At 59.0% G+C, this 11,093-nt stretch overlaps 1 protein-coding gene across 4 annotated transcripts in view; it reads right to left on the bottom strand.

Moving 5' to 3' along the window:
* Positions 1 to 28: 28 nt before the first annotated feature.
* Positions 29 to 11,093, bottom strand: part of SHANK1 (SH3 and multiple ankyrin repeat domains 1) — a 61,180-nt gene continuing 50,115 nt past the window's right edge. For 3 of the 4 annotated variants that reach the window (XM_055235995.2, XM_055235997.2, XM_055235998.2), the window contains 2 exons: positions 6,921 to 10,011; positions 29 to 3,436 (listed from right to left, as the gene is read on the bottom strand). In XM_055235995.2, the coding sequence (XP_055091970.1) occupies positions 2,719 to 3,436; positions 6,921 to 10,011 (3,809 nt within the window). In that variant the 3' untranslated portion in view covers positions 29 to 2,718. Of the gene's footprint in view, positions 3,437 to 3,838; positions 3,916 to 6,920; positions 10,012 to 11,093 lie in introns of all 4 variants that reach the window. The other variant, XM_055235999.2, reaches the window with a different exon arrangement.

The raw sequence follows: 11,093 nt of genomic DNA, 5'->3' as shown, positions 1-11,093 counted from the left end.
CTTCCCAGGAAGGAGGCGGGGCCGGCTCGAGGGGGTGGATACTGTGAGTTTAATTATAAAGAATGACCTGGTACAAAAGCCATTTCCCTCTGCAAAATCTTGGGGGGGAGTCAGGGGAAGGGAGGTGATGGGGGGTAGGAATGAACCCCCATGTTATAATCCCGCCTCCCTAATCTTCCTCCAGTCCCTGTACGTGGACGCCTGGGTCCCAATCCCCTGAGGGATGAACTAAGGCCCGTGAAAGGGAAGACCTGGGCACCGGGGCTTTCAACGCGTGCCGAGCCCTGTCTCAGCGAGAATCAGACGTTCTCATCCGCCCCCCTTCTCTTCCCCTCCCACCCCCCTTGGAAGACAATTCTCGGGCTTTTATTTCAGGTTTTTTTCTGGATTTTTTTTGTGTGTTTTTGGGGTTTTGTGTTTTTTTTTTTCTGTTTTTTATATTTTCTTCTTTTGTTATTGTTCCTCTTTTTGCTTTTTCTCTCCTCTCCACCCCGCGCTGTCCCCGCATTCGGTCCCTCCCCACTCCCCACCCCGACCTCTCCTCCCCCCCCACCCCCTACACCCTCCCCAACCCCGCGGCACCCATCCAGAATGAACAAGCCCTTGATAGACGGGCGCCGCGCAGGCCCCCTGCGGACTGGGGGCATCCGACAAGGGGGAGGGGGCGGGTAGGGGTCCAGCGCGGCCTCTGCCCCTCTCCTTACCACCCCTCCCCCCTCCCACGAGGTTCCCCGCAGATCCCTGACATGGTGAGGGGAGGGGGCTTGCAGCCCCCTCCCCTCATGGACGGAGCGCCCCCCCCTCTCGGGGGTAGGGGCAGCAGAGGGGGAATGGGCTTGGGGAAGGAGGGGGAGCTCCCTTCTTTGGCAGCTGAACATGGGGAGGGGACCTGAGGGCAATGCCCTCCCCCCTTTACCCACAGCAGGGGAGGGGGCTTTTCAGGGAGAGGGGTGGCTTAACATTCCCAAGCCCCGGGAATAAGCGGAGAGAGGACGCGTGCGGGAAGGAACAGCCATGCTGGAGGGAGAGGGAGCTTCTTGGAGTGGACAGATGAGGAGAGGGGAATCTTCGTGCAAAAGGGATGGACAGATGGCCCAGGGAAGACAGAAGAGGGAGGATGTGAGGGAGGGTGAGGGCTGGAGGCAGGAAGAGGCTCGAGCGTGGAAGCATGGTGAGCAGGAAGCCGGTGTGCATAGCGTCTTCTCTCACCAGGAAGTGAAAGAGCTTAAGGAGGTAAGAGAATCTGAATGAGAATGGCCGCAAGAGCTGCTCGTCAACAGGAATAAAAAATAACGGTGTCAGGAAAAGAAATGACAGTTACAGCCCAAGAGTGCATGGAATGAGATGAGTGTGCAAAAGGAAAGAAGTGGTAGAGCTCTCATCTAGGTAGAAAAGACAAGATGCGGTGTGCAGCCACGTCATGGTGTGCAAGAACATTATTAAGGGGGAGAAACAAGGCTTCCAGAGAGCATTGAAAATGCTGGGGGGGGGGGCGCGTGCAAAAGCAAGTGTGCAAGAGGGTTCACAAAAGAATCAAAAATGCAAAGGGGCAAAGATTTCAAACAGAAAGGGGCAAGGGAGTGGGAGCCTGGCAAAGAAGAAGAGAATGAGCATTTGTGAGAGAAACACAGTTCCTGGGAGGCAAGTGTGCAAAAGGTGTGACCAAAAGTGACGGTGCAAAAGGGGCAAGAGGGAAGGAAGGGGGTGGGGGGCTAGGAGTGTCACAGTGAGAGGGGAGAGGTGGGGAGTGGAAGAATCTGGGGTTTTTAAGAATAAGAAGGGAAAGTGCTTCAACATAAGAAAATGGAGGTAAGAGTGTGTCAGGAGGGGTGCATAAGATAGCAAGTGTGCAAGGGCTGAGCAAAGAGCAGGGCACTCCAGAGAATGAATGATGTGCATGGAGTCTGTGAGGGGGAGGGAAAATGTGTCCCAAGTGTGTCTGCAACAAGGGTCCAGAGCGAGCGGGGAGGAGGAGATGTGAAATGGAGTGTGTAAAGGAGGGCCCTGGTAGGGGAAAAGTGTGTAAGCAGCGAGAATCGGAGCAGGAGGCATGGAGCGTGAGAAAGGAAATGCAGCGTGTGCGAGGAGAGCAGAGTGTATTCGAGCGGGCCTCGCCAGCCAGAAGCAAAGGCAGAATGTGCAAGACAGCGAGAGGGCAAATTTGTGCAAAATTGCAGCCCGGGGAGGGGAGGGGAGAGAGGTGAGCAGGCGTGCAACGGAGCGTGCAAGAGGCTGAGGGGGGCAGCTGTGTGTGCTGGGGAGAGGGGAAGGGGGAAGAGCTGAGGGGCCTGGAGAGAGTGGGAAGGGTTGTTAGAGGGGCGGCAGGTGGTGGAATCTGAGGGCACCCCCTTCCCCTGCGGCCTGGGGGACGGTCCCCATCCAATCAGGCTCAGGGCTGACCCTCTATGGCTCTGTCTATCCCCTCCCCCCAGAATAGGCCCTTCCCTCCTTCTCAGTTGCCCTCTGTAATTTCTCCTATCCCCCCTCCGCTCCCCACTTCACACACACACACTTGTGTCAGCTGCCCCTCTTCAGTGAGGTGCAAATGTCCGGCCTGGATTGGGCCACCTGGTGACCTCTGGCCTTGGGAGACGAGGGCAGGGCGCAGTTTGAACAGAGTCCCTGGCCCGGGGAGAGAATGACAGTCAGGGGTCAGAGGTCAAGAGGCCAGCAGGCTCAAGAGTTCTGTGGACGGGGCTGGTCCGTCCAGGCCAGCCATCACCTCTCCAGGAAGAACTTGAGAGCCCGGTCGATGTTCATGCGGTGGCCCACCCTGGTCACACCTAGATCTACGTAGTCCTCCTTGGTCAAGGCGGGTAGGTGGGAGCCATCGATCTCGTGGTCCAGGAACTGGGCTCGGTGCTCCGCCAAACCCAGCCACTCCAGCCAATCAGCCACGTCGAACTTGGTCCAGAACCCCAGAGGTTTAGCGCCAAACGGCTTGTCCGGGGGCAGCGAGAGCAGGCGGGTCGGTGAGAGGGAGCGCGAGGCCCCTGACAAGGCTCCCCCGAGCCCCCCGGATATCCCCGGGTGTGGTGGCACAAAGACTGGGGCGAAGGGGTCAGCCGAGCCTCCTGCCCCTCCAGTTGGGGAGCCACGGATGTCAAAGAGGCCTGGGTAGAGCGGTCCGGAAGGCAGGATGGGCAGGGACGAGGGCCTGGGCGCAGGGCTGACCTTGTGCTCCGAGGCAGGCAGCAGCGAGGGGCTGGGGGCCCGGCGGAGCAGAGGGGGCCGCATCTCGAACTCCACGCCCTGGAGGTGGCGGGTGGACGTGGAGGAGGAGGAGGCTGAGGGTGAGGTGGCCCCTGGGGCCGCAGCGGCTGTAGGGGAGACCCCTGTTCCGGTGGGGAGCGGCGGCAGAGGTGGTTTGGGCCAGTTCTGAAACAGGCTGCTGACAGGCTTGGAGAGGAGTGAGGACTGGGAGTCGTCGGAGAGTCTGGAATGTGACAAGGGGGCAGTGGGGGAGGACAGGGATTCAGGGGCAAGGACAGGGGTGAGAAAGAGGCAGAGGTCAAGATATAGGGAGAGAGGAGGAGAGACATAAGGGTAGGGGGAGAGATGGGGGAGAGAGACGGGAAGAAATGGAGGGAGCAAAGGGTAAGACGGCCGTCGAGGAAAGAAATGAAGGGAGAGAAAAATGAGAGGACAGGGAGAGGGCGACAGTTAAGAGAGATGAAATAAAAAGAGACATTAAGTGATAATAATAATAATTGTCACCGCTTGCTGATGCTCACGTGTGCCAGGCATTGTTCTAAGTGCTTTACAGGATTGCATCTCAGTTTAATCCCCACGACAGCCCTGATGCAGGTTACTAGCACAGAGAGGTTAAATAACTTGCCTAAGGACACACAGGAAGTGGCAGAGCCCGGTTATATGGCACCAAAATCTGAGCTCTTCACCACTATTCTATACTGCCTTTCGGGTTATGGCCAGTCATAGCAGAGTGAAAGATAGGGAGACAGTGAGAGAGAGACAAAAAGAGGATGAGCATCCAGGGGAGAGAGATGGAAGGGACAGGGGACACAGAGAGAGAGAGATGAAGAGAGGGAGATGAAAGAGAGAAGAAACAAGGGGAGAAAAAGGTTCCCCTCATCCCTTTAGTTCCCTCCCCTCCAGCACTGTCCCACCTCAGGGCCTTTGAACTGGCCACTCCCCCTGCCTGGCTCACTCTTGCCCTGGGCAGCTGCTCCCTCTCCACTTTCATTACTCTGCCCATCTTGCCTGTTACGTGAGAAACCTTCTCCAACCATCCCATTGTGGTAGCTTTTATTTTTTAGGATGGTTGCAATTATTTTGTTTACTGCCCTGCCCCCAATCCTATGTCCCTAGACTATGAGCCCTATGGAGGTGCACAGTCTTTGCCTGTCCAGCAGGGGATCCCATCACCCAGAAGGGCACTCTGCACACACAGGTCATGAATCAATAATTAATGCAATTGTTGACTGAATTAAGCATCCTTCCTATTGCTGCTACAAGCAGTGGAAAAAAAAAAAAAAAAATCCTCTCCTCTAACCAGAATACTTAAGAATAGTCAAGGAATTGCATTCAGATCTTAAAGGCCTAATAAACCCACATTTGTTTGTTTGTTTGTTTGTTTTTACAGCCTAGGAGCATTGATTCAAGTTGCTCTGATAATATACACTTCCTTTTTCTTTTCTTTCTCTCTTTTTTTTTTTTTTTTTTTTTGAGACAGCGTCTCACTTTGTTCCCCAGGCTGCAGTGCCTTGGTGTGATATCAGCTCACTGCAGCCTCAACCTTCCAGGCTCAAGTGATCCACCCACCTCAGCCTCCTGAGTAGCTGGGACTACAGATGCAAGCCACAGTGCCCAGCCTCCTTTTTCTTTTCTTTCTTAGTTTTTTTTTTTTTTCCCAACCTGGGAGCATAGATTTAAGTTGCCCCAAATATACACTGCCTGAACCCACATTTGAAGGTCAGACACATTTGGATAGCAGACCTTCAAACAGAATTCAAGTGAACTCTGTAGATGGACAAGGATATTTAAAAACTGCTCCCAACCCTCTGTGTATCTGAACCAGAAATGTAACTCTACTTTCTCTAGGACTAGAAGGTCTCGAATGGGCTCGAATTCTGTGGCGATGCAGCTAACTGGCTGCTCTGGGAAGCATCTGCATCATCCCGTATATCCCCATGTAGAAGTTGCTGGGCTCTTGTTTGAGGCCCCCTCTTCCCCCATCCCATGTTACAACAACGGCCCACATTAAATCCTCTCAGAAACTCTTTGAGCTGGCACTAGGCCATTCCCCTTCTACAGAGAGGTGGATTCATTTGCCTAAGATCACCCAGGTAGAAAGTGCAGGGCTGGGACTGGAAGCCGAGAAGGCAGGCTCTAGAACCACACCTATAACTGCATCCTGCCTTGAACCACACTGGCTTCAACGGACTCACAGGTTTCAGGGACTGTCAGAAAGAAGTGACAGCCCACCAAGGAAACAAACATAAGCAGGTCTCACTCCAGTCTCCTTTGTTAATAATTTTTTTTTTTTTTTTTTTTTTTTTGAGACAGAGTCTCACTCTGTCGCCCAGGCTGGAACACAGTGGTGCAATCTGAGCTCACTGCAACCTCTGCCTCCCAGGTTCAAGTTATTCTCCTGCCTCAGCCTACCGAGGAGCTAGGACTACAGGTGCCCACCACCACACCTGGCTAATTTTTTGTATTTTTTTAATAGAGATGGGGTTTCACCATGTTAGCCAGGATGGTCTCGATCTTCTGACCTCATGATCTGCTTGCCTCAGCCTCCCAAAGTGCTGGGATTACAGGCATAAGCCACGATGCCCAGCCTGTTAATAACTTTTTGTTCATCATGGGATGTAGGTTGTCATGGTGATGGGAGGAGACAACAGAAGCTACTGAAATACGTGGAAATTTAAAGGCTGGACTCAGTGGCTTACACCTGTAATCACACTTTGGGAGGTCAAGGCAGGAGGATCACTTGAGCCCAGGAGTTTGAAACTAGCCTGGGCAACATAGCTTGTCTCTACAAAAAGTTAAAGAAAAACGCCAGGGCCAGGCATGCTGGCTCATGCCTGTAATCTCAGCACTTTGGGAGACCCAGGTGGGATGAATCACTTTAGGTCAGGAGTTCAAGACCAGCCTGGCCAACATGGCAAAACCCCTCATCTCTACTAAAAATACAAAAATTTGCCGGGTGTGTTGGCGGGCACCTATAATCCCAGCTACTCAGGAGGCTGAGGCTCGAGAATCGTTTGAACCTGGGAGGCGGAAGTTGCAGTGAGCCGAGATTGCACCACTGCACTCCAGCCTGGGCAATAGAGCGAGACTCCATCTCAAAAAAAAAAAAAAGAAGAAGAAAAGAAAAATTGGCCAGGTATAGTGGCATGCACCTATAGTCCCAGAGGATTGCTTGAGCCCAGGAGTTTGAGGTTGCAAGTGAGCTATGATTATACCACTGCACTCCAGCCGGGCGACAGAGTGAAACCCTGTTTCTTAAAAAAAAAAAAAAAAAAGCCAGGCACGTTGGCTCATGCCTGTAACCCCAGCAGTTTGGGAGGCCGAGGCGGATGGATCACCTGAGGTTGGGAGTTCAAGACCAGCCCGACCAACATGGAGAAACTCCGTCTCTACTAAAAATACAAAATTAGCTGGGTGTGGTGGCATGGGAGGCTGAGGCAGGAGAATCGCTTGAACCCAGGAGGTAGAGGTTGTGGTGAGCCGAGATCACGCCATTGCACTCCAGCCTGGGCAACAAGAGTGAAACTCCGTCTCAAAAAAAGAAAAAAAAAAAGAAAAAGAAAGTATCTGTGAAAGCGTGCTTCGGTGAGAGCAAACTCCTGCCAATCTGGTTTCTGTTTCCTTTCTGCCACCCTGAGACTCTAAAGGGACACAGCCACGCCATCAACACCTCTGGCCTCCCTTGTTGGCCACCAGCCCCCACTTACCTCTGCCGCTGCAGGGAGGAGGTCCTCTCCGGGATGTAGCTGGCTCCCCCGTGGTGGCTGTCTCCGCTTCCCCCACTGCCTCCTCTGGCCCAGGGCAGAGCGCCGCCAGCTGCCGAGGAGCCCCCAAACTGCTGAAGCTTGGAGCTGAGTTCACTGATGATGCTGGCTTTTACTGTGGCCAAGGCTGAGGCCTGAGGCTGGGCCAGGGGCCCGGGCAGAGGTGGTGGCGGTGGGCCCGGGCCCTCCTCCCAAGGCAGCAGCTTCCGAGGCAGAGAGGAGGCCGTCGGCAAGGGCACTGGTGGGACTTCTGGCTCTACAGCCACCGGACCTCCAGCCACGCCTGCCGTGGGGGGTCCTGAACAAGCACGCAGGGCCAGCAGCCCATCGGTTCCAGCCCCTGTCACCGAGACGGTGGGGCTGGTGGGGGTGACAGGGTCTCGGAGTCCCCCACTGGGGCCAGGCCGCAGGCCTCCGCTGGCTCCTAGCGCCCGGCCCCGGAGCTTAGAGGGAGTCATGAGCTGAGGAGGGTATGGCGGGCCGGGAGTACCGCTGCCCCCAAAGGCCTGGCCGTCCAGGTAGGCCACGTAGGTGTCCAGAAGCTCCGGCCCGCCGGCCACACCGGCCCCAGCCCCGCCCCCACCCCCTGCGCTGCCACCACCTTCGGCAGATAGGCTGCTCAGCGTGGAGGCGCTGCTAATGGTCTCCAGTGGGTGGTCACTGCTGCTCCGACTATCCACCTCCTCGATGCCAGAATCCGTGCCAGGCGGAGGGTCCGGGCCAGGCTGTGGGGCAGCGGGAGCCGGTGCTGCTGGGGCAGGCGGGCCTGGTGGAGGGGGGTCCCCAGGAGCGGCGGAGGCCCCCTGGGTCAGGGTGGCCACCTCGCTGTCATAGGATGTCAGGCTGGATGCGGTGGAGTCCAGGGTGGGAGGGGCTGCGGCCACAGCCGGGGGTGGCACAGGGGGTAACGGGGTGGCCGGGGCAGGTGGGTCGGGCAGCGGGTGGGGAGGCCCAGGCGTGAGGGGCGACTCCGGCTTTTCGAAGCTGTTGGAGAATTCCAGAGGCGGAGGCAGCGGTTCCACGAAAAGGAATTCGCCATCTTCCACATCCACTGAGGGGGCGGGAGGCGGCAGGACCAGCAGGGGCAGCCCGTTCTCTTCGCTGGCCCTCGGGGAGGTCGGGGAGGGGGGCACGGACCGGCGTGGGCTGGGCGGCGGGACCCCCGGCCCGTCCTCCGAGGGGGGCCCTCTTCCGCTGGTCGCAGGGGCCCGGGGCTGGCAGTTCTCAAGGAACCGCACGTGCAGCGGCAGCCGCTCGGGTTCTTCGGGGGCTGCGGACCTCCAGGGCTTGCTCACTCCGGGGTGCGGGGCCGGGGGCTCCGTCCCCAGCTGCAGCAGGAGGGGCCCCACCCCGGGAGCGGTGGGCGGCAGGCGGTGTAGCAGGGAACGCCGGGCGGCGGGCGGGCTGGCGGGAAGGGACTTCTCCTGGCTGCCCAGCCCCGCCCTGTACCCCAGCTCCCGGCGCGCAGGGTCCGGCGGGGAGGCCCCCCAGAGACGCAGCACTGGCTCGTGGTGGGCGTGGGGCGAGTGGTGGTGCGGGGTGGGCGGCGGGGCCTCGTAGCGGGGCGATGGGGGCCTGGGAGGGGGCTGGGGGGCCCCGCCGCCCTCCGAGGACTCCTTCAGCGCTCGCTCGCGGGCGGCCAGGGCCAGCCCCAGCGGGGAGGCGGGATCCAGGGCCTTGCCGGTCAGCGGGTGCACCAGGGGTCGCGGGGGCAGGAAGCTGGTGAAGGCGCTGCTGCCCCCGCCACCCCCGTAGGCTCGGCTTCCCGCCCCGTAGCCGCCGTAGCCCGCGCCGCTGCCCGCAGACTCCAGTCGGAGGTAGGGCTCGGCGGAGAACATGCCCTCGTCGATGGATTTGGAGTGGCGCAGCCGCGGGCCCGGGGCCGCCCCTGTGCCCAGCCCGCCGTCCCCGCCGTCCTCGTCCCCCGCGTCGGTGGAGAGGAACAGCGTGGAGCGCCGGCGCGCCTCATTCTGCCAGCCCCCCTCCCTCCGGGCCGCCCCCACCAGGGCGGCCCCGAACTGGCTCGTGAAGTCCAGCGTGGCCGGGCCGCTGGGCGAGGCGGGGGTGGGCACGGGCGAGGGGGACGGGGGCACGGGTGACATGGCCGGGGCGGGGCTGGGCGAGGAGCCGCCGCCGCCGCCTCCCGCGGGCTCGGGCTGGGTGGGGGGCTCCGCCTCCGTGCTGCTGCCCTGGCTGCTGCGGCCGCTGCTACTGGTGGACGGGGCCTTGATGATGATGGTGGGGATGGGGATGGAGTTCTTCTCCGAGGGCGCGGCCACTGCGGGCGGCGGCTGCGGGGAGGCCGGGGACGTGGGCGACGGCGCGGGCGGGAGGCCGCCGCCCTTCTGGGGCTCGCCTTCCACCTTGGTCTGCTTGACCAGCGGGCCCTTGCGGCCGCGGCCCGAGCGGGCGGGCACGTACATGGCTGCGCTGGCCGCCCGAGGGGGCAGCTGGAAATAGCGCAGAGCCGGGCCCTGGGAGGAGCCGCCGCCCCCGCCCGCGCTGCCGTGGTGCGATGGGGACGGGGCCCCCGGGGTCGGGCTGGGCCCGCCGCCCCTCCAGCCTCGCAGGCTGGGCTGGGGCCCCAGAGCCAGGCGGGGTGGAGGGTCGTCGGGAGAGCCGCCCGTCTCCATCTCCGGAGGATGAGGGGGGTGGGCGTGGTGGTGGTGGGGCTGAGGGGGCGGGGCATGGTGGTGGTGGTGGTGGGGCGGGTGGTGGTGGGCAGGGGGCAGGGGCCCACTGTGGTACAGGCTCTTCTCGCGGCTCCCCACGCGAGTGTCGGGAGGGGAGGGCCCGTCAAAGGATGCAGGGGAGGAGGCGGGGAGGGGGCCACCAGAGCCGGGGTTGAAGGGCCCTCCTCGGGGGGAGGGGGTGAGGCGCCCTGAGGAGGAGGGGGCTGGAGGTGTGCTGTAGGGAGGCTCCGGTGGGGACGTGGTGGGTGGCGGGGGAATGTCCTCCGAACCAGGCACAGACAGGCTGCGGCTGAATTTCATGGCTGGGGGTGCTAGGTAAGGTCTGTCATCTTCTGCCGCCCCTGAGGAGATACAGAGGATCAAGGAGGGGGACGCTGGCGGGGAGGGTCTCCCTGATCCACTATCCCATAGAACCGCAACAATACTAATAACAAAAGTGGCACCCCGTATATGCCAGGAACTTCACGTGGACTCGCCCAGCTCTTCCCTATTTGGGGTAAACCCAAATCTGCTTCATACAGAGGTACAGGTTGTGCACTGCACAACTGCAAACCGCAAGGTGAGGAAACTGAAATTCAGCGGAACTTCCTCCCCGTGCCAGGAGGGGGCGCCATTTTCTAATTCCGTTCAAAGGCTCAGTGAACGGTTTGGGGCCAGCAAAAGTGGCTGGAGCTGGGAAGGGATAGTCCCTCGTGTTTATGCATAGATGCGTGTTACTTTTCACGTACATGCAGGAAAGAAATGCAACCAGCACATCAAAGCTGTGATTCTACAGAGAGAACCACTTATGATGAGGCTAAAGTATAAAAGGGATTGGATCTATACAAAAAAAAATCAGGTAAACGGTGAGAGCCAGGTGGACCCCACACTCAGTGGGAGTGCAAGACTCACACTGGTGGACTCTGAACGCCAGGAGTTGGGGAAAGCTGAATCCAATCAGGGAAAAACACCTCCAGGAGGCGTGCAGGAGTTGTCTTTGCTTACTTCACTGCCAAGGCTCAGTCTTTGACCCTCTTCTCACCTCTGACTATTCCCTCTCAACCAGTGACCAGCTTCATTCACTGCCTTTCTGTTGTCGACGCCCACGTTTATGCCTGGGGCCCCATCCTCTGCCCTGAGCTCTGGGCTCCTATATTCAAATACCCACACCCAGCTGGCTGTCTCACGGGCATCTCAGACTCCAAATGCTCCAAGCCAAGCTCCTGATCTCCTCCCCAACAGACTCCTCCCAGCCCACGGTCACCCCCTACCACCGCAGCAAACAGCAGCTCTGTCCTTTCAGGCGCTAAGACCGAAAACCTTGCAGCGACCCTTAGTAGCTTTCTTCCTCACGTCACCCACATCCAATCCACCAGCAAATCCTGTTGTTTCAAAACATATCCGGAATCCAATCCCTTCTCACCCCTCCAGAGTCACCACCCTG

This window comes from Symphalangus syndactylus, chromosome 13, assembly GCF_028878055.3.
Source record: "Symphalangus syndactylus isolate Jambi chromosome 13, NHGRI_mSymSyn1-v2.1_pri, whole genome shotgun sequence".
Taxonomy (NCBI): Eukaryota; Metazoa; Chordata; class Mammalia; order Primates; family Hylobatidae; genus Symphalangus; species Symphalangus syndactylus.
This window is presented reverse-complemented; position numbering and strand designations above follow the sequence as displayed.